At 33.4% G+C, this 25,759-nt stretch overlaps 1 protein-coding gene across 2 annotated transcripts in view; it reads left to right on the plus strand.

Moving 5' to 3' along the window:
• The window catches only part of Eaat2 (Excitatory amino acid transporter 2), a 226,930-nt gene that overhangs the window by 149,663 nt on the left and 51,508 nt on the right, over positions 1 to 25,759 (plus strand). For both annotated transcript variants that reach the window (XM_081758158.1, XM_081758157.1), the window contains one exon: positions 23,860 to 23,902. In XM_081758158.1, coding sequence (XP_081614284.1) covers positions 23,860 to 23,902 — 43 coding nt within the window. The remainder of the gene's footprint in view (positions 1 to 23,859; positions 23,903 to 25,759) is intronic.

Consider the following 25,759-nt stretch of genomic DNA (forward strand, 5'->3'; position numbering starts at 1 on the left):
AAGAAATTATGTTACACATAGGGTACAAATATTTGATGTTTAAAAATTTTATCTCATGATAAAATTTTTTAGCCACCACTGGCAAATTGTAATGCCCCACACGTTATGTGATGGCATTCCAAACTCTGATCGTTTATTTATTCAGTATTATGATTTTGTTGTTTTTATTCATTCAATTAATTATTCAATATTTTGTCATTAATTTTATTTTGCATCTCAACGCAAAGCATATGGTGGCTAAATGGTACAATTTCTGCACCTCTAAATTTTTGTTCGTAAAAAGAAAAGGAAGTTATCTGATATACTAAACAAATGGTTACTAAGTGAGAAGAGAAGTTTAAAAAAATGGAAGTTAAATGGTATTCTTAAGAGTGTTAATTATGAGAAATATGGAGTTTAAAACTATGCAGTGCTAATTAGTAGACCCACTCCGGGTTCTCACATGCAATTTTCGATGACCATCTTTATGTACTAAAACTGTAGAAGCCTCATCAAAATTCTCAGTGAAAATAACATGTTATCTGTTCTTTTGGTATCTGATGGCTGTTAAACGTTTGGGATTATTCGGACTTCTGATGTTATAGACGTTCATAAGCATTTTACCAGGATATGCTACGTAGGTGAGTCTGCTGCTGATAACGTTTCAGATATTGATATCCGTTGCATTCGTTGATTTATAAGGTTGGTTACAATATGTTACTAGGCGTAATTCAGGCATGTTATACATATGAAAAATCAGGAAAACGTCGAGAAAATGAATAAATGAATAGATAATAAGAATTAAGTATGAAATAAATGTAACTTTATTATTGACAAGATAGTAAAAAGTATGTGACATTTTATTAAAGATAAAATATGAAATACAAGTATAAAAAATAAGTTTATAAAACAAAGGAAGATTGAAATACGCCTAAGAAACAGTACTGCTTATAAACTAGCAGCTATTATGAAATACCCTTAAGCATAGTCAACGAAAACCAATAACATATAAACAAATTTGTTAACTACGGAACACACAAAGAATGATATAAAGAAAATCTAACCTAACCTACTACATGATGCTAGCATATACCTAGATTTAATTGATTGAAAATATCTACAAATACAATAACTATAATTACAAGCTCTATTGGTAAACTGCATACATAATTATACAACAATTACTATTCTAAAATTTAAAACGATACTTACCTTGTGATGCAGACTGTCGTCCTATTTTCACGATGAATTGGATGAATCACTGGAAAACAGCCACCCCCAGGAAAAGAAATAAGTTCAATATGTAAACACAGATAATATATGTCTTGATAATATCTTTGTATGTGATTTTATGTATGTATTATTTATATGAATGTTCTGTACTCATTTGTTTTGTTTCAGATTATTGTTTTGTAATAATAATTTGAATTGTGAACTGTTTGCTGATTATTGCAATATTATTATTGTATCTAGGTCTATTCTGATTATTATTATATGTTCGATTCCTTGGGTACAGACTCTCCCCATTCCGTATCTGGAAGCGTTTGTTTGTGTTTTCTTGCTTGGGATGTCATCCTAAGCTGGCGACTCGGGCCGTTCACGTCGCCTTCGTGAGTGCTTAAACATTCACGCAGTGTGACGCTTTCTATTTCTTCCGTTGCGTGTTACATACTTATCCCACTCTTCGTCTTCTGCTGCTTTGAAGAAAGTCCACTGATAATAGAAGATGCATCGAAAGAAGATCATGTGACTACATAGCAGTGGTGGTGACGAAGGAGAGGTGCATGTCAGGTCCAGGAGCGAGACTTGATTATGGTGCGATGGCAACCACAAGCTGATGTTCAACCGTTGGAGCTTGTTTCCCTCGTACAGGACATGAGAAACCCACTTGCTTAGCTTCCATGTCATCCCAAGGCTATGAAGATGTGATCAGATGGTTTCGTTAGATACTCCAAACCTGTGAGCAAGCTCCTGGCAGGTTTGATGATGATTTTCCTTGATTTCCTCCTCTAGCTGGACTTTGTCGAAGGTGGATAGACGACCAACACGAGGATTGTCTTCGAGGCTTTTGTCTCCGGAAGAAAAGCGGCTGAACCATATGTGAGCAATCCGTTTACTCACTGACGTCTCTCCAAACGCGGAGCAAATTCTTCTAACGACATCTGCAGCTTTGTTTCCTAATTTGTACTCGTAAAGCAAAACAGGTCTTAAAACATCCCTTTCCAGCGACATGTTCTTTCGAAGATTGAGCTTCCTACAAAACCGATAACGAAACAACTCTCTACTGAGGAAGGTTTGAAAGGAATGGATATATATGACGTCATAAGAATCAATTTGACCACACTAACGCGACAAAAGTAACTTAGTTAATTATTATTCATTCCCAATAGAGTACAACCAAGTGTGAGCGTACTTCAGCGTTTCCCAACCTTTTTCAACTTGCGGCACACTTCAGGGTAACTTGAATTCTCGCGGCACACATATTATTATTATTATTATTATTATTATTATTATTATTATTATTATTTGAAAATATAAAATACTGAAGTATTTTTTTCTGATTACTGACATCCTTCTCACAGAGAAGAAAGCTAGACCACTTTTTTTCCCCGTGGTAAATCATTATGCTTATTTTTCATTTTAATTTAAAAATAGAAAACAATTACAATCAGATATAGGGCTCAAGTTGTTAAAAATACACTTATTTTTTTCGAAAACTGTATCCAACCTTTCATTAAGAAGGAGGATCACTAAATAACGAACGAACAAACGAATCTCTTTTACTTTTAAAACACAAATATAGGTAATTCGTATGCATGTTTACTTTGCCGGAAGGATTGAATAATATTTTAAAATTTCAAGTTACGAAATAGTCTGCAACAATAAAGAAGCAATAATGGTCATAACAATGATAACAAATACTTTTGTTTCAAAATTAGAAATGTACTAAAAAATGTTCTACAGAAAAGTAACACAGTATGAAACTTTAAATTTTAGATTCATAGTAGTAATTTGAAATACAAATATACCTTTTTCTGTATGTCTTGCAATTTGATTGCTATAGAATTAATAATTTTGTTCCGATTTCCTCGCGGCACACCAGCGACCCATTCGCGGCACACCACTGTGCCGCGGCACACCGGTTGGGAAACGCTGGCGTACTTTGAAAATATTAGTTACTAGCATCGATTACGCGCTTCGCTTGGATAAATTAGAAAAATTACTAATATGTTATGTTAGTCAGTGACTTTTTTACTATTACTAAAGCGCGCTCTGATATTGGTCATTTTTTTTATCATTTTCATATATCTCACCCTCCTTCAAGTTGCGGAGTTCAATTTGGATTTAAGAGTCCCTATCACTGCGATATTAAAATACCGCTAATTTTACAGTAATTATGTGATATCTTGAAACAGATAAAATATAATCGAAATGTGGATTAAGACCTCCCTAGACGATGTTATTTTGCATGAGGTGCCGTTATCACGAGTCACCTAGTAGCTTTCCGTTTGTAGTTATTTAGAAACGCGAAAATAAATGCCAATTTTCTAAATGACTGGAAATCGAAAACAGATAAATGAGTCATGATAACGGTATCTCACACAGAATAATATTGTCTAGGGAGGTCTTATTCCACTTTTCGATTATATTTTATCTATTTGAAGATATCACATAATTACTGTAAACTTAGCGGTATTTTAATTTCGCAGTGACGAGGCCTCTTAAATGGCGACGGGAGTGTCACTGTTCATCTCAGTGAGCACGAAAACTATGGTTCGACATAACTAAAAATTATCGCTTTAATTTTTAATACCTTTCAGTTAATATTTTAAGAGTTGGACGTATTTTTTTTAACTATACACAAAAAATATATCATTGGTTTATTTGCACTTATGGTTGAGCGATGTTCGTAAAAAATACAAGATAAATTTATAGATAAATTTGAGCCACTTTGTTCTCCACTAGGCGAAAGATAACGTTTTGGTGCACAAATATCCATATACTTATTACATATGCCGGTACTATATAAACAATTACATATATGAACCCGAGGTGGTAACCTTCATGTAACTTACGACAGTCTCTAGTAAAAACTCTCCCACAATAGATTTATGGTGATCCCACTGATAGACACAGGTCATGTCATTGTAAACTACCGGATAAATTGAAGGGTACAGATAACCGAATCTGAAGGCCGTTTGGTGATAGGCTCTTTTCTATCTGGAAATATCGACACGGAAATCACGAAATCGCTAAAATTGAGAGGAGGGGGAATAGAAAGAAACTAATAAACATGCTTCTGGAATCTAAAAAAGAAAACATGTTTGGCATGAAGATTTCGCTGTCTAAACACAGAGACGTGTCACTTTAGACATGTCATTGTGCCATGTGAAAGTATATATTTAACACATAGACACGATGTGCAGACGCCGCCAGAAGCTAACGGCTAAACATGACCTTGTGTGAAAGGACTTTTACAATTACCTGTTGCAGTCTAATGAACTGCATATAAATATATTTAAAGTAAAATACAAACTTTTGCGAAGTTTGAGTATTAAATATTTACAGAGAGGGAGGGATAAATTAAAAGGCTTCTGATATGATATTGCATTATTGCAATTCGCGTTTTACATGAGTTAGCTATTTTCCTCGTAGTACAAAACCTCGTCTAAAGAGTAAAGTGATTTTTCATTTTATTTTGCTGCAAGAGGATAGATGTGCGTGCTCGGGCCAGCTCCTCCTGGATCTAGCACGCGATGCTGTAGGGAATTGAGCCAACGTGCCATTATATTAACAAAAGCAATAATACGGTTAAGTGGCGTTCTAGAATGACAACAAAACACGTTCCTGTAATTTATTGGTGTTAAGGTTTGACATTCCAGCATGCAAGACGAGTTCTGACAAGATACATGATTTACACATGTCTTAACCCGATGTGGTTATGTATTGTCCGTTGTGTATGTATGTATCTATCTATCTATCGCTTATGTAAATTTAAGTTGAGTTTCGTTCCACAGGGTAGATTTACAAAATATACATATTCAAAGCTAAAACCGAAAGTAGTAGACAGGTCCGGCTCTACCACATGTGCAACAAGTGCATTTGTACGGAGCGCCAAAATCTGTCAAACTATATTAATTAAAATAAATATTGTGTCGGAAACAGACTTCGTGATGATAATAGTTAAATTCGCTAAGTTGGCCTATTTAGATACTAAATTCATAAATCATATTTAGGTCGCATTAGTTTAAGGCAGCGTTTCCCAACCTTTTTCAACTTGCGGCACACTACGGGCGTAATTTCAATTCTCGCGGCACAGTCATAGATATTGTTATTTGTAAATATAAGATACCGTGTTTTTTTTCTGTAATTAATGATCTTTCTCACAGAGAAGAAAGCACGATCACTGGTTTTCTCCCGTGGTTAATTATTATGCTTACTTTTCAATCTAATTTAAAAATACAAAACAATTCAATGAAATATTGGACTCAGGTTTGCAAAATTACGCTATCTTTTCCGAAAACTGTATCCAACCTTTTACTAAGAAGATAGATCACTAAATAACAAACGAACAAACAAATCTCTTTTACTTTTAAAACACAAATGTAGGTAATTTGTATACATGTTTGCTTTGTCGAAAGTATTGAATGATATTTTAAAATTTCAGGTTACGAAATAGTGTGCAACAATAAAGGAGCAACAATGGTCATAACAATGATGACAAATACTTTCTTCAACATTAAAACTGTACACGGTATGAAACTTAAAATTGTAAATTCATAGCAGAGGTTCATAGTAATATGAAATACAATTATACATTTTCCCTTATGTCTTGCAATCTGATTGCTATAGAATTAATAATTTTGTTTCGATTTCCCCGCGGCACACCAGCGGCCCATTCACGGCACACCAGTGTGCCGAGGCACACCGGTTGGGAAACCCTGGTTTAAGGTCACATGGACAATCAAATCCCAGCATGAATTATTTGATTGTTGTCAAATACAAGAACTCAATTCTCGAACAGTAGCGAACACCTGTTCCATTTAGTTAGTTATCACAGTTTTGATATGAAAATTAGTCGTCTTTGTCACAAACAAGTTCCTTATCATTAAAGATAGAAACAAGTTTTTTAAAAAAAAGTTTTTAACAGGTGTGGAGGGAAAATCAAGAAATAAAGATAAAAGAGCTAGTTGTACTGGAATTGCAGACTGATATATTGAGATTGAAGCTCGATATTGAATTCTATAAAAAGGATTCCCATCTTTCCTCTGCAGGTCTATTTACTTTATCTTTCACTAACATAATAAATTGTTATTTAAAGAAGAAAACAAACACATCGAGATTGTATTTGTAGTGTTTAGGCCTTTGTGAGTGCAAGTGCTGTTTCCCTCCCCTTCGTTGTTCACGATGGGGTAGCATACTTCAAATCGTAGGTTTTAAGATTTCTTCTTTCTGGAGAAAAGGAGAACGGCAAATGATGCTACTGCATGGAGCGGCAAATTGTCTAGAGCCTTCCTTATTTGTTGAACTGGCGCCAGAGGTTCTGAAAAAAAGGATTTCAGAATAAGCGAGGAAGGCTTACTTTTCGTGTGTACCGACGATATTGACAAATATTCCTGTCGTAGTAATTCATTACTGGTTTAGTCGAAACTAAGCAGTCGTTGTTGGAAGATTGTAGTTGTGTGTTGTGCTCTGCTAACCAAATCAAATTTTGTTTAAAGTTGTAATTTTAACTACCTGGCACAACAACTCTTTTTTGTGGACCTCAGACGCTCTTGTGTTGCCACGAAACGAGACGAGACATGCGTTGCAGGAGACGAGACGAGATAACCTGAAGTCTCGTCTCATCTCGTGGCAATACTAAAGACAATGCATTCCGACTCGTGAGAAGTGACTATCTCATTCCATTTTGTTGTTCTTTCAAAGAATCTTGAATGTGAAATTGTGTTGCAAATATCATTGTATACAGAGTTCAACAGAAAATGCACTAGTTTGTAATGTACTACGTTAAATGATGAATTTAGATGTTTTGCAAAGTTCTGCTTTACGCTTTCATGGCAAAATCCATCACGTAATCGAAGACCTGATTTTCATGGCAAAATTTCCCATTTTACACATGTTATAAATCATATTTCAGGGCATTACGGATTGAATTTTAAGGTATTATGGATTGATCCTGATGCTAGGCATTGGCTATGGATAATGGAAAGTCTGCGAAACGTCATAGCTGCTCATGTTAACAATCATAAAATTGTTAGGAAAACTTATTGGGCATTCACTGCAAATCTGAACTTGGGTAAATAGCTTCAACCACGGCCGACTCGATATGTCCCTGTGCCTTCGCTCTTACCTCTAACAAGGGAAGAGAGGGAGATTATATATCGAAATGGAAGATGGTGCATACACCAATCGAAAGCACTAACCACACCTATTAAGAAACTGTAATTTTTTTTTTTTCTGGATACATATACTTGAGAGTTGTATGAATATAGAGATGTCAAGAAAGCCCGTTGCCACCCCTAGAAATCGCAAACGGTGAGGCAGATGACAAAACAGGAAAACACACGTTTGATCATTTTAAACGTACAACGTAACAAATCAAAAATATTGCCTCAGGGTCAGCCGCAGGGTCCCAGGCGGGGTCCAACTCAAAAATTTCAGATGGTAAGGGGATCAAGTAGCATATTATTTGAAATCTGTTGGTAAATGAAAGAAGAGGGAAGAAGTCTTGACTCTAAAATGGACCCTTTGCAAAATGGCGGCCGGTCAAAATGTCAGCAAAACGTCATTCTAAAGTCTATGGCCACCCCCAGAAAACTGAAACAGTGAGACAGATGTTAAAACAGGAAAACACGTGTTTCATTGTTTCAAAAGAACAATTATTTAAAGTGAAAATATTTGTCCCACGGTCCAATGCAGGGTCCCAGAAGAAGTCCTACTCAAATTTCACATGGCAAGGGGGTCAAGTAGCATAACACTTAAAAGCTGTTGTTAAATGAAAGCAGATATTGATTATATTTTATTATTTCTTTATCCAGTTTCTGGAATATCTTGATCGCTTCCTTCCCTTGTCTTCCTTCACAGGTTCTAGTAATCCAACTTCCATTTTGCAGTGCAGATATATTGTTTTTAGCCAATCCTAATAATAACGTAGTAGTCTCTTGTATACACGGTATATACTTTTCTTTAAATGCCTTCTTACTGGTTGTTAACTCTTACAATAAGTAACTGTATTTAAGCAAATTCTAAACAAAAGATTAATTTTCGCTCCAAATCTAAAAATAAACACCAATCAGAGAAATGATAACAATGAATATCAAACTTTCAAAGCAGATAAATAATACCGACGTGACTTAAGTAGAGTTTAGAATTAATATTTTTAACGACTTAGGCGCATTTTGAGAAAAAAAAATGTGATTTTTTACATTTAATTTCAAGACGAGTTATGTGAATTTTGAGATGTTATATTATATAGTCAGGCATTTGTATCTACTCTTAATGCACAAATAAAGCGCAAAAACCGAAAATTGAAAAAAAAAACTAACTTAGGTGGTGTTTGGAAACAAGCTTTTCTCTCTTTCTCTCTCTCTCTCTCTCTCTCTCTCTCTCTCTATATATATATATATATATATATATATATATATATATATATATATATATATATATATATATATATATATATATATATATATATATATATAGTGTGTGTGTGTGTGTGGTGTTGGAATGTATAACTTGTAGGATATGATGTTTTGCTTTTCTAAAATTTCAACACTTTCATTATACCCCTAAAAATGTAATAAAGAGATAACAACCATGTTTGTTTGTTTTTAATATTCAATTAAGACTGGAGAATCTGTACAAAATTTGGAATTAACCAGCAAAAACGGCACGTTTCTAGCACTTGTGATTTTCGAGATCTCATTGTCGAAAAGATTGGAGACAAACCCATAAACTTTTCTTTGGAGACAAACACATAAACCTAACATTTTAATATATAGATATTGAAAGCTCTCTAATATTTTGTTTAACTTAATGCTATGAAACGGCAGTCATGTATTGCCGTATCAAATTTTGTGTAGGTTTTTTGTATCCAGATTTGTATCCACAGTCATTCAAATATGATACTCATTTTGCATCGCAGATTTGCAACTTGAAATCTATCATAAATGATAACTTCCGTACGTCCACGTTGTGCGCACGCAAGTTCAAACAGTCAATAGTTGGGTGAAAAGTAGTTCTTGGTTCTATTCCTGTAACAGAGAGAGGATTCTGTTGAATAAATCATTCATGATACAGAGCGCGGTATAATGACGTGTTTCACTTTAAAAGAACGTCACGCTGTCTCGGAAGAGTTCATTAATTTTCGCCTCCATCCCTTTCCAGGGATTTAACCAGCCAATAGAAATGCAAATGAAGGCTGTTCAAGCGTAGGAGGGAATAGGGACGTTTACACATGAATTCGTAAGCGTATTCTCTAGAATATTGGGTTTCGATTTAGGTCAGCTTAGAATGAATATGGGAGTTTGCTGGTGTTCCCATAATACTAAAAGCTTTGGAACTGTGACTTAAGAGCCTAATACAAATTTTGCAATTTTTCTTTTGCATGTTTTACATAAGTGAAAGGATATAATGAAATGCAACTTACGACAATCGTGAGTAATGTTATTCTACAACAGAAAATATGAACCTGAGGAATTTTCAGTGTTGCCAGAACAACATTTTCCCCAAAATCTAAATTAAAGCAGCGACTAGAGGAACGAACTGAACTGGATTTGATTACGTATCATGTTGTTTTGGTATCCTGTGAATTACGTTTTAAACAACATTATTATTTAATTTCAACAACTGTATGTTAAAACTATTTTGTTTATTACAAACTAGATACAACTATTATTTAAAAAGTAGTTCACAGGATTCCAAAACAACATGATACGTAATCAAATGCAGTTAAGTTCATTCCTCTAGTCGTTGGGGGAAATGTTGTTCTGGGAACACTGTAATTTCTACGGATGCCAACACTGAAAATTCTTCAGGTGTATGTTTTTTTATTGTAGAATAACATTATCTATGATTGTGGTAAGTTGCATTTCACACTTATGAAAACAAGCAAAAGAAAAATGGTAAATTTTGTATTATTTTTAGTATTTCAGGCTCTTAAGATATTTTTACATTGTTTTCTTTTCTTTCATAAACAAACAAAAGAAATTCACAGGATTTTTACAAAGGGGGGGGGAAAGGCCGACACACAAGCACACTCGCACACACACACCCACCCACACACACACACACACACACACACACCCATACTGACATGCACATAATACCCATATAAAATAATTATTTACACACAATTATATCCTTACTAATTACATTAAATATGTTTTTTTTTCTATTATTGTGCTATAATATTTAATATATTAAATACTGTAGTGTGTGAAACCAGTATTTTACGTTTACAAGTGTAATGTTACAAGTGTAAAACCATTACAAGGACTATACTAAGGTTAAAATGAATGAATGGATATCAAAGATGACTGTGTAACATACAAATTTCCATCTGCAAAGTGTTTCTGTAGGATGTAACAATAGCATATTTTATGTTTACAAGTGTAGAGTTACAAGTGTGAAACTATTACAAGTGCTCTAACCTATGTGATTTTATGCGATACCAAATGGTTTTTGCACTACCATCGTTTTTGCGCATATAGTCCTTGGGAGAAGCTGATGAACTATGATTTATATATATATATATATATATATATATATATATATATATATATATATATATATATATATGTATAAGGTTTTTCGGCTGATCTTATATGACTTTGGTGTGCTGATTTCGAATCCGATGAGTGCCAGTCTGTAAAACCTTGAGGAAACAGGGAGTAAAGAAGGATGATGTTCTCTTACCTTCCATGTCTTAAATTACTGGATTATCTCAGCTATTTTCATTTTTCTCATATCCTATTGGCAGTAGAATGCCAATTCATGCATATGTTATAAATAACCATACTAGTAACCAATTAACAGAATTTGATAATTTTCTCACAAATGTCAGTGTTACCAACTATCAATAAAATTTACAGAAATAATTTTTACACAGAATATTTTATTGTACAAAATTTTCACGTAGAAAATGTTAAGAACAAGAGAAGTATCATATACTAAATATACAGTCCTTAAACCCTCATATGAGCTATGAATAAAAGCCAGAAAAGCACTAAAAGGGAAATGGGGAAGTACAAGAAGTTACATCATATAAAAAGTTGTAAGAACGATATTGTTTTGAAATATCTTCCCTATGTGCAATGTTTAGAAGCTAAATAGTTAAATAACTCCGAAAATACTGTAATTGTTACTTGTTCATCTAATACTACGAAAATTACTTGAATATTTTTTTAAATAGAAAAAATGCAAGCAAAAGGCTGATACTCACTGAAAAAAAAAAAACTCCTCTAGGAAGTTCTTTTGGAGACCATTACCTCCATTCAGCCTAGACACAATTCGAAAAGGATTTAAAATATAGGGAGAAATGTGGGTGACTAAAAATGATTAAAAAGGATTTAAAATATGCGAAGCATATATCTTCTGGTCGGACTGATAACTCACTTCTCACTGTTCACTGTTGTTCACTGTTTTCTTCATTACTTTCCAGACGACGAGGTTTCTCTTTATGAGTGTAATAGTCTTCTTTAATTTTTCGTTCAGTTGTTGTTTTTGCTTTCTCTTCACCAGCTTCTCCCCCCCCTCACATTTCCCCCCATGTTTTAATCTTTCTCGAATTGTGTCTAGGCTGAAGATGGAGATAATGTTCTCCCAAAGTACAGTCATGTCCAAAATTACTGTCGCATGTCTATAAATATGTTTTTCTAAGAATACAATTTGATAACGAATTCGCCCGGTATTTCTTATAATATTAGTGTGTGTATATTCGGCAAAGACATGTATGTGGCAAATTTCATGTCAAAAGAGCAGTAAATAAAAACAATAAAACAAAAATAAAATTTGCTTGTCCATTTAGCAACATTTTGTTTTACTCATTCTAATTTTCTTCTTATTTATACTTCTCTTACTATGCAATTTACTACAAATATACATTTCACGATTATACACATAGTATCAGTATTAAAAGTACCCTGCAAAATCATTATCAAATTATATTCTTACAAGAAGACAGTTATAGATATGCGACAATAATTTTGGACATGAGTGTACTTGCTAGAGAGGTGTTTTTGAGTATTAACCTTTTGCTTACATTTTTTCTACATATTATCACCGTTCACAATACAGTGATAATTTCTCTAATGTTTTGTACATTATTCGATTAGTTTGCCCCCAGTCGTATAATTCTTCAAACAGTATTATAATAATTCAAAAAAAGAAACTCGAGTGTATTTCCAATTCGAATAAACACAAAATTGTGTGTCATTCGAACAGTTATTAGAACAATATTATTGTTTTTATTCGTCAGAATTTTATTTTTCTTATTTGCACAATAATTCTAAAAAAATTATTATTGAAAACTAATTATTCGATAAGTAATGTTTGTTATTCAACAAATTTTCAGAACTGGATTTGTTTGCATAATAATTCCAACCATATAGTTTGTTATTAAAGCTAATTATTTAAACAGTGTTGTTATTGTTATTAAAGGTATTATTCGAGCAGTATTGTTTATTTGAATAGTTATTCGAAAAAAGGTTATTGTCATAAAAATGAATATACACTTATCAATGATATCGAAATCGATTATCAGTTATTGTTAAATATTTTAAAATTAATGTTTTTTTTTAAAATTAATACAATCAAGAATATTATTGATAGTCTCTCGACTGCGGAATTCAAAGTGCCGTCACCTACATCTTAGAACAAGGTCAAAAAGTCACTTACAAAATAAAAATATTATGTGGAACTTAAAAAAAAAAAAGTAATATTAATGCTATGTACTGTTGTTGTACTACTATTGTATTTCATATGTACATTATTCTCAAAAAGTAGAAATCGTAAATTTAAAAAAAATCGAAAAAAGTCTTTATTACTCGATTAATTATTCGAAAAAATCTTGTTTTATTCGAAAACTATTGTTTGGTTTTAAACTAATTATTTGAACACTTTTGTCATTAAAGATAATTTTTAGAACATATAGTTTATTATTAAAAATCGTTACTTGAACAATGTTTTTATTATTCAAATGGTACTGTTTATTAAAACTATTAAAACTAAAATTATGTAGATACATGAGAGAATGATTCAAATTAACAAAAGAAACAAATGGTCACTTACCAATAACTCCTCCCGTGGGGAAACTAAATATTTTCCAAACGTATCGGAACAATAAGCTAATTCAGTCTTCAATGGTAAAGTAATAAGGATAAAAATGGATAACAGAAATATGGTATGGGAACAGGAATACATACCACCAAATGAACGTAACGTAAAAAAAAAAAAAAAATGGGTGCTGAAAAAAACGAGTAGAGTGCAGTGGAAAAAAGAGTTAAGTTTGAATAAAGCAGGTGTCTATACTATGTCACTGTTGCCAGAACCAAAGTATACATCAAAGATAGACAGATTTTATGTAGCCAATGTTGCCAGAATCCAGATATAAAACCGGTTTATATTTGTGAATAAACAATGATTCTTTAATCTCTCGTTTTGTTTTTCTGAACCTATTATATTAATCTGTTTTATATTATGTGTAGGTTACTTTACGTGAAGTAACAATCTCAACTACCCTCTTCTTGTGACTTTTTTGATTGTCTAATTTTTTTTTTTTTTTTAAATTCGGGTGTTAATATTGCGTTTGGTTTGACCTATATAAGAAAAGTCAAATTCACACTAAGCACGATAAATACATGACTTATTTAGTGGATCAACAAAATAACTTTTAAAATCGGTGAGATACTTTTCTAAACTTTTTGGAAGAATATTGGAAGCAGAAATGTTATGCTTTTGTAAGAATACGTTGAATTTTTGTCCATAATCGTGGAAAGTAAGGAATTCCTATCCAAGTTTTTCTTCTTTAATAATAGCCTTTTAAGGAACCTGTACCGATCTACGTGTTTGACTAAACCACTTTTGTAAGGTGCGCAATTTATGCCAGTTTTTTTTTTTTTTTTTTTGTCCTATTTGATATAAAAACTGTATTTCGTCCTTGAGATCATTTCGACGATCACAAATTAATAGTGCCCTGCGAAAGAAATCCTTCCAATTATTGGCGTTGTACAGTGGCGGATGAGATTACTGTTGATGTATGTAAGTAGTGCCTGCATCAGGTTTTCGATATACTTCTGTTATAAATTTATTGTGTGAAGGGGTAATCAATAAATCTAAAAATGGAAGATTGTTATCAGATTCACGCTCGAGCAGTGCCGGACTGGCCACGTTGGCTACTTGGCAATCGCCAAGGGCCCAAGGCCCGAGAAGCCCCGCAGGGATCACGAGATGCAGGACCTGTAGGCCTTGGTCGAATTTTTGCAATCGCAAATGCTTTCTTAAGTCTTCTTACCAAGAAGGTTGAAAAATGTCTTTCCGATAGAAGTCTTCTCGGCCGTCCACTTGCTCATATCAATACGGCCCGTGAGCCACAACAAAACTTTGTACTTAGCAAAGGCTCCCTTTAGTCCGCAACGGGCCCTTGAGCTTATTCGCTTTCACCTGTTGTCTCATGGATACACCGTTCATATATATTACTCAACTCTCCTCTGGAAAATATATTATTGTAATTATTGGTACTTTTTTGCGACCTGTTTTCTATTACATATTTATTCAATACAGAAAATATGATTTTGTCACCATATTTTGCAACGTGTTAACTTTATACATACATGCATACATATATTACATTATGGACCAGCGCCAAGAGCCCTCCACTTGGCCAGTTCGACACTGGGCTCGAGGGTGAACTTCAGCCTAGGATGCTGATTGTTGAATTGTTCAAACATTTGTAAAAATGTATTTTCATTACGTACAAGTAGTAAAATGTCATCGGCATAACGGTAATATCTAATATACTTAAATGTATCCTGCTGTAAAATAGAAGTTTTAATCCGATTTAAAACAATATTGGACAATATCGGGAAGAGTGTGTTGCCCATGGCTAGACCATCATTCTGAGAAAAGTAAGGATTAATAATTTTAATAATTTTAGTGTTATTATTTGTATAATTATTTTGAAAAGATAGTTTTGTTTTATTGTAATAAATATTAAAACAATATTTTGTTTGTCACCTGAATAAAATATTTGCACAATATTATTTGTTATTCAGGGTTCACAGTGACCTTAAAAGTCAGGGAATTTAAAATGAGTCAAGGAAGTCAGAGAAATGCTTCAAAATATGCTACTATATTTCACATAAATCAGGAACTTTGTTTCAGCTGGCCACAGACGATATGAAGAACACCTCAAACAATCACGACAGACTCAAGAAGATATTAAGAAAAAGACTGAGAAAAGTATATTATCTTTGGAAATAAAGAACCCTGAGGAGTAAAAACTAACAACCCCCTAAAACAATTATTTCCAAAGAAGTAAAAACTTGGATAAGGATTGGAGGCGCGGTGGCTCAGTGGTAGAGCGTTCACCTCCGGTACTTGGGGTCCCTGGTTCGATGTGGGTTTTCTCGGGGTTCTCCCGTTTCTTCCCATTTTCTTCATTCCACCATTTCATTCATTTCTCATAATCACCGTCTCCTTTAGCCTAACCAGAATAATTGTGGGACGTAAAAGTCAAAGATTTTTTGAAAAGGATTCCTTACTTTCCACAAAAATTGGACGTATTTTTGCAAAGTATATCTGCTTCCAGAAACCCTCCTAAAAAAATTTAGAAAAACATCTTTTCTAAACCAGATTTAAAATTGATTTTGTTGATACACTAAATAGGTCAGGTAGTTATCGTGCTCAATGTGAATGTAACTCTTCATATATACAGTAGGTCAAATGAAACGCAATACTAACACCTGAATTAAAGACTACATTAAACAATCAAAAAAGTTACAAGAAGAGAGCATGTCGGGATTGTCGCTTCACGTAGGACAACATACACACAATATAAAGCAGGCTAATGTCATAGGTTTAGCAGAAATAAACAAGAAAAAAAGGGAAAATTTAAAAAATCATCTTTATTCATAAATATAAACCGGCTTTAAATCTAGATTTTGGCAACATTGATAAAACCTGGGTGCCTATCTTTGATGTATATCCTTTGATGTATATTTTGGATCTGGCAATGGTCACGTAACATACACATCGTGCTTCCTTCAACTCAGCTCTTTCTTTCGCACTGTGCTCTGGTCGTGGTTTTAGTACCCATCTCTCACGATATATTTATTTGGTGGCATGTATTTCTTTTTCCATACCATATTTCTCTCATCCATTTTTATCCTTGTTATCGTAGCATTGAAGATGGATTGGTGGAACTAGCTTGGTGTTCCGATACGTTTGGAGAATATTCACGCGAAGATTTATTGGTAAACTAAGCAATTTGTTGTTAAGCTTGAGGAGTGCTGAAATATAGTAAAATTTCAAGCTTTGAAAGAAAAAGAACAAATTAAATGAAATGCTACAGAAGAAGAAAAAATAGTTAGATTTGTTGATTGAAGATAACCAAAGGCTTTACTTGTTTGCTTTTTAGGCTGTTTTAGGTTTACTTGTTTGTGTCTGAGTTTATTCAAAATGCCGAGATACTAAAGATATATAATTATTGCTTGATACTAGTGTTTTATCGTACTGCAAATGCAGCAAGTTTGTCATAGTAATTATTTACAGGAAGAAAGTAAGCTCATACTGTATTTAATAGAATAGAATAGAATAGAATATTTTTATTGTCGTTAAGTCTGTATACAGACAATAGACAACGTCAAATGCAGTTTTACAACTATGTTTTTTAATCCCTATTTCAATATACTCTTATCTTCTTCAAATTCCTTAATATTATAATATGGTACAGTAATTAACCAATCATACAGTTTGCTTTTAAAATGAGTAAGCGGTAACTTTTGGATGTCTATTGGTACCCTATTCATAAATTTTATACCCTGTATTGCATAGCTATTTTTAATTTTTGTTAGCCTGCTGTATGATACATCAACTTCTTTAGCATATCTTGTGTTGTATGAATGAATATCCTGTCTACGTTTCACATCTGACATGGTTTGTTTTACATAAACTAAAAATTTATACATATACAAATTTACAACAGTCATAATTTTCAACTTACAAAATAATGGTTTGCAGTGTTCCTTGTATGATGCCCCACTGATTATTTTGATGACCTTTTTTTCGTAGTAACAGAACCTCATTTATGTAGTTACTACTCCCCCAAAACAATATTCCATATTCTAAGGTACTCTAAAAAAAGGCAAAATAGGCTGATCTTATATAGTTGTTCGGTACAATATCTCTTAAATTTCGTATTAAACTTATTGTTCTTGAAAGTTTTACACATACATATTCTACATGTGCCTTCCATGTTAACTGCCTGTCGAGAATAATGCCAAGAAATTTCACATTATTTGATATTGCTAGTGTTTAGAAAGGTTGTGTCATCAGCATAGAGAAAGGATTTAGCTGAGATATTTAGTGGTAGATCATTTATCATTAATATAAGTAAAACGAATAGCATTAGACGGCTATAAGGGTGATGGAGGTAGATTAAAACCTAACCATAAATAGCACTGTCCGCAAGTCACGAAAAATTTACTTACTTAGTCATGGAAATTCAGTGAAATCAATACGAGAATTTTAGTTTGAACCCTGTTATTGAAAAAAATAATAATAATAATAATAATAATATTAAACCCAATTTTATTAGTTATCCGTAGAAATCTTCGAATTATTACTAGAACAATATTATTCGTTATTAAAGATCCTTAATTGAACAAAGTTTCTTTATTATTCAAATAACTATTCAAACAATATTGTTTAAGTAATTATGCGATCAATATTTATATTGAAATAATAATTGTTAAAGTAATAATTAGAAAATATTGTTTGTTATTCGAATATTATTGTTTGTTATCCGAAACATTATTTGAAGAGTATTATCTTATTTATACAGGGTGTTCTAAAACAACACCGACAACGTTTGGGAGGTGATTCCTGACGCCAAGAAACGACAAAAATAAAGTCCAACCTGGGTGCTTCCTTTTGGAGTTATAGGCTGCCGAAAACATGAAAAAAAAATTGAATTTAAAGGTTCATAGCTCCAAAACTATGGGACTTATTGTAGTCAGATCAAGACTTCACTTAGGAACTGATATGTATCCTATCCAAAAATCCATGTTTCAGAATTCTAAGGTACTCACACAACAATTTTTATAGAGGGAGTTTGGCTACGGGCATGTAATTTGAAGTACTCACCAACTGCCTCTATAAAAATTATTGCGGAAGTTCCGCAGGATTCTGAAACTTGGATATTTCGATAGTGCACATACTAGTTACTAAGTGAAGTCTTGACCGACTACGGTAGGTCCCATAATTTAGGATCTATGGACCTTTTAAAATTCATTTTTTCATGTTTTCGGCAGCCTATAACTCCGAAAGGAAGCATTTGTGCACCCAGGTTAGTCTATACTTTTTGTCTTATCTTGGTGTCAGAAATCACCTCCCAAGTGTTGTCGGTGTTGTTTTAAAACACCCTGTATAATTATTTCAAAAATATTTTTAATTATATAAACTGTGCTGTATATTAATTTATTTAATAAAAAAAACTTGTTTAATTAATGATTATTATTAATATGTACTAGTAATAATTCACAGAAATCTTCAAAGAGCTAACAATATTGATCTAATATTAGTTATTTCAGTGACAAACAATATTGTAGGATTATTGAGTTATTCGTATCATTATTAGAATTTTTTTTTAATCCGATAAATAATCGAACTGTGTAGTTAGTTTAGTTATTCGAATTAATCCATCAATATTGTAATTCGCATATGGTTGAGTTATTATTGCTTGTTATTAGAACGGCAAATTTACTAATATAGGTTTATGATCGAATAACTAAGCGAATATCTTTTCTATTTGAATATTAGTTGAGCAATAGTTTTTTTTTCTAATTATTACTCATTGTTCACTCTAGTGGAAGGGAAGTTCAACAGGGATATGCTGTCTCTCGCTTACATTATTTAATATTTATCTAGAAATGATAGCGAAAAAGAGCCTACAAAATGAAGGCGTCATTTCAGTAGGAGAGAGAATAATTAGGTGCATACGGTTTGCAGATGATATGGTGCTTGTTGTGAAATCTGAAAAGAAAACCAATAAGACGTTAGAGAACTTGAGGAAGGGCTGTGAAGAATAATGAATGAAAATAAATGTTAGAAAGACAAAAGCCAAGGTGATTGGAACAAAGCGGTCGGTGTCAAATATAGAAGTAGGTGGGGAGAAAATTGAAAAGGTGAATAGTTTTAGATAACCGGGTAGCATTATTAGTGATGATATGAAGTGCGAACGTGAAATAAAAAGCAAAGATAAGAATGGCGAAAGAAGGTTTTCGGAGGAAGATAAAGACTATTTTGTGGGACCTTGAATAAAGAGTTGAGGAAAAGACTCATAAAATTCTTCGTGTGAAGTATTGTAGTCTGTGAGGCAGAAACGATTTACACAAAAGTGATAAAAAACGATTGGAAGTTTTCGAAATGTGTGTGTGGAGAAGAATAGAGAGAATTAACTGGATCGAGCGGAAAAAGAATGAGAGGGTCTTGGAAATGGTGAGGGAGAAAAGGGAAATTTTAGATATTATTAGGAAGAGAAAGAGAAACTGGTCGGGACATTGGCTAGAAAGGAACAGTGTCATGAGAGACATGCTAGGGGGTATGGTAGTAGGAAAGAGAAAGAGGGGGCAAAGGGGAGTACCATTGAAGGGGTAATTTGGATAAGGGCGTATCGACCTATTTCCGGTAAAAGCTAGAAACTTGTAGTTGTATGAATCAATAGTAAGGTATTTTATTTTATTATTACATGAGTAGTCATATTTATTTATATATTATTATAATCAAATATTTTGAATACGTGTTTCCTAAATACTAAATGAAGATAGCATAATGTAAAGAAAAAACTATAGATTCTCGCACTATGAATAAAATCAGGTAGATGAATAGATAAGGTATAATATTTCTATGTATATATATGTATCATGTTGTAAGACTAATGTGATGTATAAGAAAGTATAGTAGTAGTTTATTATATAGACAATAATAGAATTTGACATGTTCTATACCGCATGTACAAATGTACAATACTGTGGTCTCTTGAACGCAAAATAAATAAATAAATAAATAAATAATAAATAAATATTTTCTGCAAGTTTGAGCAAGTCCGTATGTGTCTAGGTGTTGTTAAGGTAATATCTCTGCTCCGTAGCGAACGCCTGTCTCCAAAAATGGTGTGCGAATACGTTGGTTAATTGGATAAACGAGTTTATTTTTCTGCTCTCCTGAAAAATTGAAGAATTACTAGTTACGCCCTTATCCAAATTTACCCCTCATTTAATGGACAATATCAAGACAGAGAAATCATGCGTGAAAACGAAGAGGTTAGAAGAAGACCGTGGAGCGTGGAAGCTTCTTAGTTATGGCAACCAATACTGGCAGAATACCTATGATGATGATTCATTCTAGTGAAGTTTTAACTTTTATTCGTATTTTAATATCCTTTTTACTCCATATTTAAGCTTCTATATAGTTAAGAACCATTCTCAAACCCCTGACTTCACTTTGACCCTGAATTTTACCGATCGCAGCAACGTTACCTTAGCTTTGAAAGGTAGATTAGAAAACAAAGTAAAGGCAGTTAACGTTGGTCAAGGTTGCTGTCAGCTAAAGGACAAATCCGGGGCTCATGCTTGCCGTGTCTACACGAATCAATACCCCAATGTGTTTTGTTTTCCCAACTCTCCATAAATCTCAAAACTGATGTGTATATATACTAATCGATCAGGCAGCATAGAAAGCAGTTTTGCTACAATAGCTGGATAAAACCGGTTTGTGATATCTATCTGCAAAAAACAGGAATGAAAAATAAAATAAAAAAAAGTTTGCAAGAGAATCTCGCTTAGATTCGCTACAAGCCGCAGCTCCTCCCGTTTCCTAGGAAGCGAGTTGTTTCAGATCGATAAAGCCGTCTGGGTGATTTATGGGACACGTTTCCTAGATACATATACGAGAGCACCTCTGTGTGTTTGTTAATGTGTGAAAAGATAATGCCAAAAAAAAAAAAAAAGCACCATAAGAGAATTCAACTCCTGTCATTATATAAGAACCAGCAAATGATGACAGCTCTATATACATATCTCTATTAAAAACTATACCCGTTGACTTGGTAGCCCATTCGAAGGTTATGGAAAATGAGACGGATTTTTTGGAAGGATTCTGTGTGGCCAAAATACTGATTCCCACAGAATCATACTCCAGCTTCCAAGACCGGAATTCACTACCTCTTTATTCAACCAATTCCTGAACTGCCTAATGATTCTGGGTCAACACTGGAAAGTTGGAGTCCAACCCGAGACCACGTAAAGGTCAATGAGTAAGATTCTAGTGTTTTTATTCTCCCAATGGCGGCTCTTGAAGGAAGTCAGGTTCCAAGAAAACGCTACAAACGAAGGGGTAATTTTACCTACCCACTGGATTAGTATAAATTTAGAATTTACTCTAATTCTTGTATACAGGGTGTTTCAAAACAACACCGACAATGTTCGGGAGGTGATTCCTGACACCAAAATAAGACAAAAAGTATAGACCATCCTGGGTGCACTAATGCTTCCTTTCGGAGTTACAGGCTCTCGAAAACATGAGAAAATGAACTTTAAAAGTCCATAGCTCCAAAACTATGGGACCTACCGTAGCCGGTTCAAGGCTTCACTTAGGAACTCGTATGTGCCCTATCCAAATATCCATGTTTCACAATCTTGTGGTACTTTTGCAATTTACTTTTTGAGCCAATTAAAAGTTTGTTTTGTAAAGAGAAAGTGGGCGTGTCTTGCATCCAGATTGTATATAAGCTGTCAAAATTGGATATTTCCCTCATAATGTGTCTGAGGAAGGTTATGTTACATAGCCGAAACTGTAACACAAATATATAATCTTAAAATATATATACTGCTTGGCTAGTTGGAGTTTTATTAGTAATCTTGACTTTTCCAAAGCTACAATTAATAATTTACAAATCCTGTGGTACTTCCGCAACAATGTTTATAGAAGTAGTTGGTGAGTATTTCAAATTATATGCCCATAGCCAAACTCCCTCTTTAAAAATTATTGCAAAAGTACCACAAGATTGTGAAACATGGATATTGGGATAGGGCACATACTAATTCCTAAGTGAAGTCTTGAACCGACTACGGTAGGTCCCATAGTTTTGGAGCTATGGACTTTTAAAGTTCATTTTCTCATGTTTTCGAGAGCCTATAACTCCGAAAGGAAGCATTTGTGCACCCTTGTGCAGAATGGTCTATACTTTTTGTCTTATTTTGGTGTCAGGAATCACCTCCCAAATGTTGTCGGTGTTGTTTTGAAACACTCTGTATATTACGTTAGTACATGAGATAATTTTTCTTCCCTTAATTTCTAGTATTTTTTTTTTTTTTTTTTTTTTTTTTTTTATGTAACTTCCTTCAGGAGATTTCTCTCACTTTACTCATAAACAGACTTTCTTAAATAACAATGTGCCTTGTGAAATATCTTGAGCTCGAGTTTCAGATAAGACCAAAAGATTTTCCATTATTGCATACTGGAACTCATGTGGTTTGGATTCCTCGTTAAGCTGTAGGTCCGCGTCCCATATAGCCTTGGTGCTAAAAAGGACGCTAAAATTAACAGTTCTTTAGTACATTGAAAATTATCACGGTATCTCGACATTTGTTTCTGGCTTGAGAAAGGAAGAAGTGGACTTCTGAAATTTTCCCAAATGTTTTACATCGTACAGATTATTAGCAGGTTATTAATAGTATAATTAGCACCTTATTTTTCAAGGTTCTAGCATTTTTAACACCCTTAATAGTTATTATGTAAAATATTTGTAACTTTCCGGGATTCTAATTTGAAAAAAAAATGAAATTAAATCTTTAAATTTTACGTCCCACGGTTATGCCGGTTAGGCTAAAGGAGATTGGTGATGGTGAAAGATGAGTGAAATGGTGGAATGAAGAAAGTGGGAGGAAACGGGAGAACCCCGAGAAAACCCACGATCACGGTGTTTGTCCACCACAAAGTCCACAGGGATTCTAATTTGAATGTTCCTATTATGAAAGACACTTTGTAACGGTCCTGTGTTTTGATTCTAGCCTTCAGGGGTTCGTTTCCAATCTATCCTAATAGGAAGAGGGCATACATAAGAGTTTTGGGTTCAGTTCTTTATATCCCAGTTCGCTAACAGTGAGCGACCCAATAGAAGCTTTTGAATTTCGAACATGTTAGTTTTAAATGGGAGTTCACAAGTTACAATAAATGTGAAGTTAATTACAGTGCTTACCAGGATTTGAACCAAACAGGTTTGAACCCCGGAATGTTGCATAAATGGCGACCAAACAGGGATTCGAACCCCGGAATGTTACGTAAATGTTACATGTTTACTGTTTTTTTTTTTCAATGATCTCCTGCTGGAGGTGGGGGGGATATGACTGATATAATCCTCAAAGCGAATCTGTAAGTAACATAATCGGAAAATATTACTCATCTGCTTCTTATACTCAGAGATGTTACACTACTATTAACTCTATGCTTATAGTACGTAACATTATATAAAACATGAAACATTTTGAGTACATTGTCAACTTGTAAATCAAATAAAACTTAATGTCTTAGCTCAATGGTGTATTTATTTCAGAATATTTTAACTGATTATATATTAACATATTTTATTTTTGCTTGTTTCAGAAATATATTTCCTGATAATTTATTCCAAGCTGCATTCCAACAAGTAAGTAGTTTTATCAGTCTTATTTTTGCAAACTTAAATTAGTAGAATTAGTTTGTTATAATTCTAATTAACAGAATAACATGTTATAATTCTGGTTAAAATGGTTGACCAGTTTAGTAAGCCTTTAGGTTGGTTATTGCAAGACTGTCTGTTACAGATTCGAATTCTACTCAGAGCATATTGTCCGTTAACCATTCATTTCACCCTTTCAATTTTATATCGAACCTTGTCCGACATAATTATTTTCTTGTTCCGCTCCGATGTCGGAAGACGTCCGACACTTTTTCTTGTTGTGTTTTGTTTGCCCGCTCTGCTATCAGAGATTTTCCGGTACATTCCTTTACGTAATATAGACTTAGCCAATACACAGCGGAGATTGTACTCTCTTTGTTTCTCGGCAGGCGATGTATTTCAATGTGAGCAGGTGATCGTGAGTTGTATTCTTGTGGTTGCGCTTATAGGAAAATGACAGTAATATTGCAAAATTGTGAACAAAATCACTTCAAGTGTTTTGTGTAACTTAAAATAGATAATAAAATCAAGAGACGAATTTATATTTATATATTTATGTTTTCTTTTTTTTTCAAGACTAGGATAATTACAAATAAGTCTAATCCGTTGACATCTTTCCAATCCAAATAAATATCAGTTGGGTGGCAGAAAAATTTGATTGAAAAGATTGAATAGATCATTTCTCGTTGTCTCCTTTACCCTTAAGAGGAGAACCATTCGACCTTAAATTTGATAATGAAAATCATAACCAATAAATACATCGTGGCAATTTCCTAATTTATCGCGTTGTAGAGAGTTCATTCATATCCGAGTAATAAAGACTACAAAAAGACAAAGGTGGAAGTCTGGATAAAACTAGCACTCAGACTTCCGTTTCGATAAGTTTTAATTTTTGCGTGCAACATGCAAGTATTTGCACCAACACAGACTTTGACAAGTGCCGTTTGTTTTTCTATGGAATTGTGTGTTATTGCTACTACATAGGTTCATAGTACTGTAGCTACGTGTACCTCACGAAAATAGATTTCGCGGTAATTGTGTTATTATAGGAATCGTGAGTTACTATCAATGAGAAACCATTTTCATTGAATTGCTTTATTCTTTTTTAACAGATATCGACGATCCTAAGAATCAACAATCGTACAATACTAAAAAAACAAGATGGCATTTTTAATTCATTCATTCGTGATCTGAAGGCCAAAGCCTTGTCGTTGTAGCCACAAACTCAGTTAATCAATACCATTAAAAAATAATAAACTAAAAATTATTACAGTGTCTTGATCTTATATTCTAGATTATTTTTTCAGTAGCTTTGTTTTTAAGGTATATTGATTGCATATAAATTTTAATACTGTGTAAATGATGTCGAATTTATATAGTGTTATATTTGTATGTATAAAATAATTTGATAAGTATTTACATGTGGGTTTTATTAAAACGTTTCGATGATTTTTCGATAACACTGCGGAACACTTTGGGTACAATATAACCCACCAACCCCCACTTTGGGTGCAATATATAACCCCAGTGACCTCATCAAATAACATAATGACCTAATCGACTTCAAACTTTACGGATAGAAATAAGATAATATTACAACTCACAAGGAGTAAAATGGAAATATATGTATCAATGGAAGAGGAAACAACCATTTTTTTTTTAACACACCAGATCCTCTGTAGATGTGAATTCTATAACATACAAAGAGTGAAAAAGTAACTGACTGGGCCGATACTCAAACTAAGAACCTCCAACACACCGTGCTGATGTGTATTGGTTAACGCATCGGCGCTGTATGTCGTAGATCCCAGGTTCGAGTCGCAGTGCAGTAAGTCACTTTTTCAC

Source organism: Thermobia domestica, chromosome 5, assembly GCF_964235325.1.
Source record: "Thermobia domestica chromosome 5, izTheDome1.hap1.1, whole genome shotgun sequence".
In the NCBI taxonomy this organism is placed as follows: Eukaryota; Metazoa; Arthropoda; class Insecta; order Zygentoma; family Lepismatidae; genus Thermobia; species Thermobia domestica.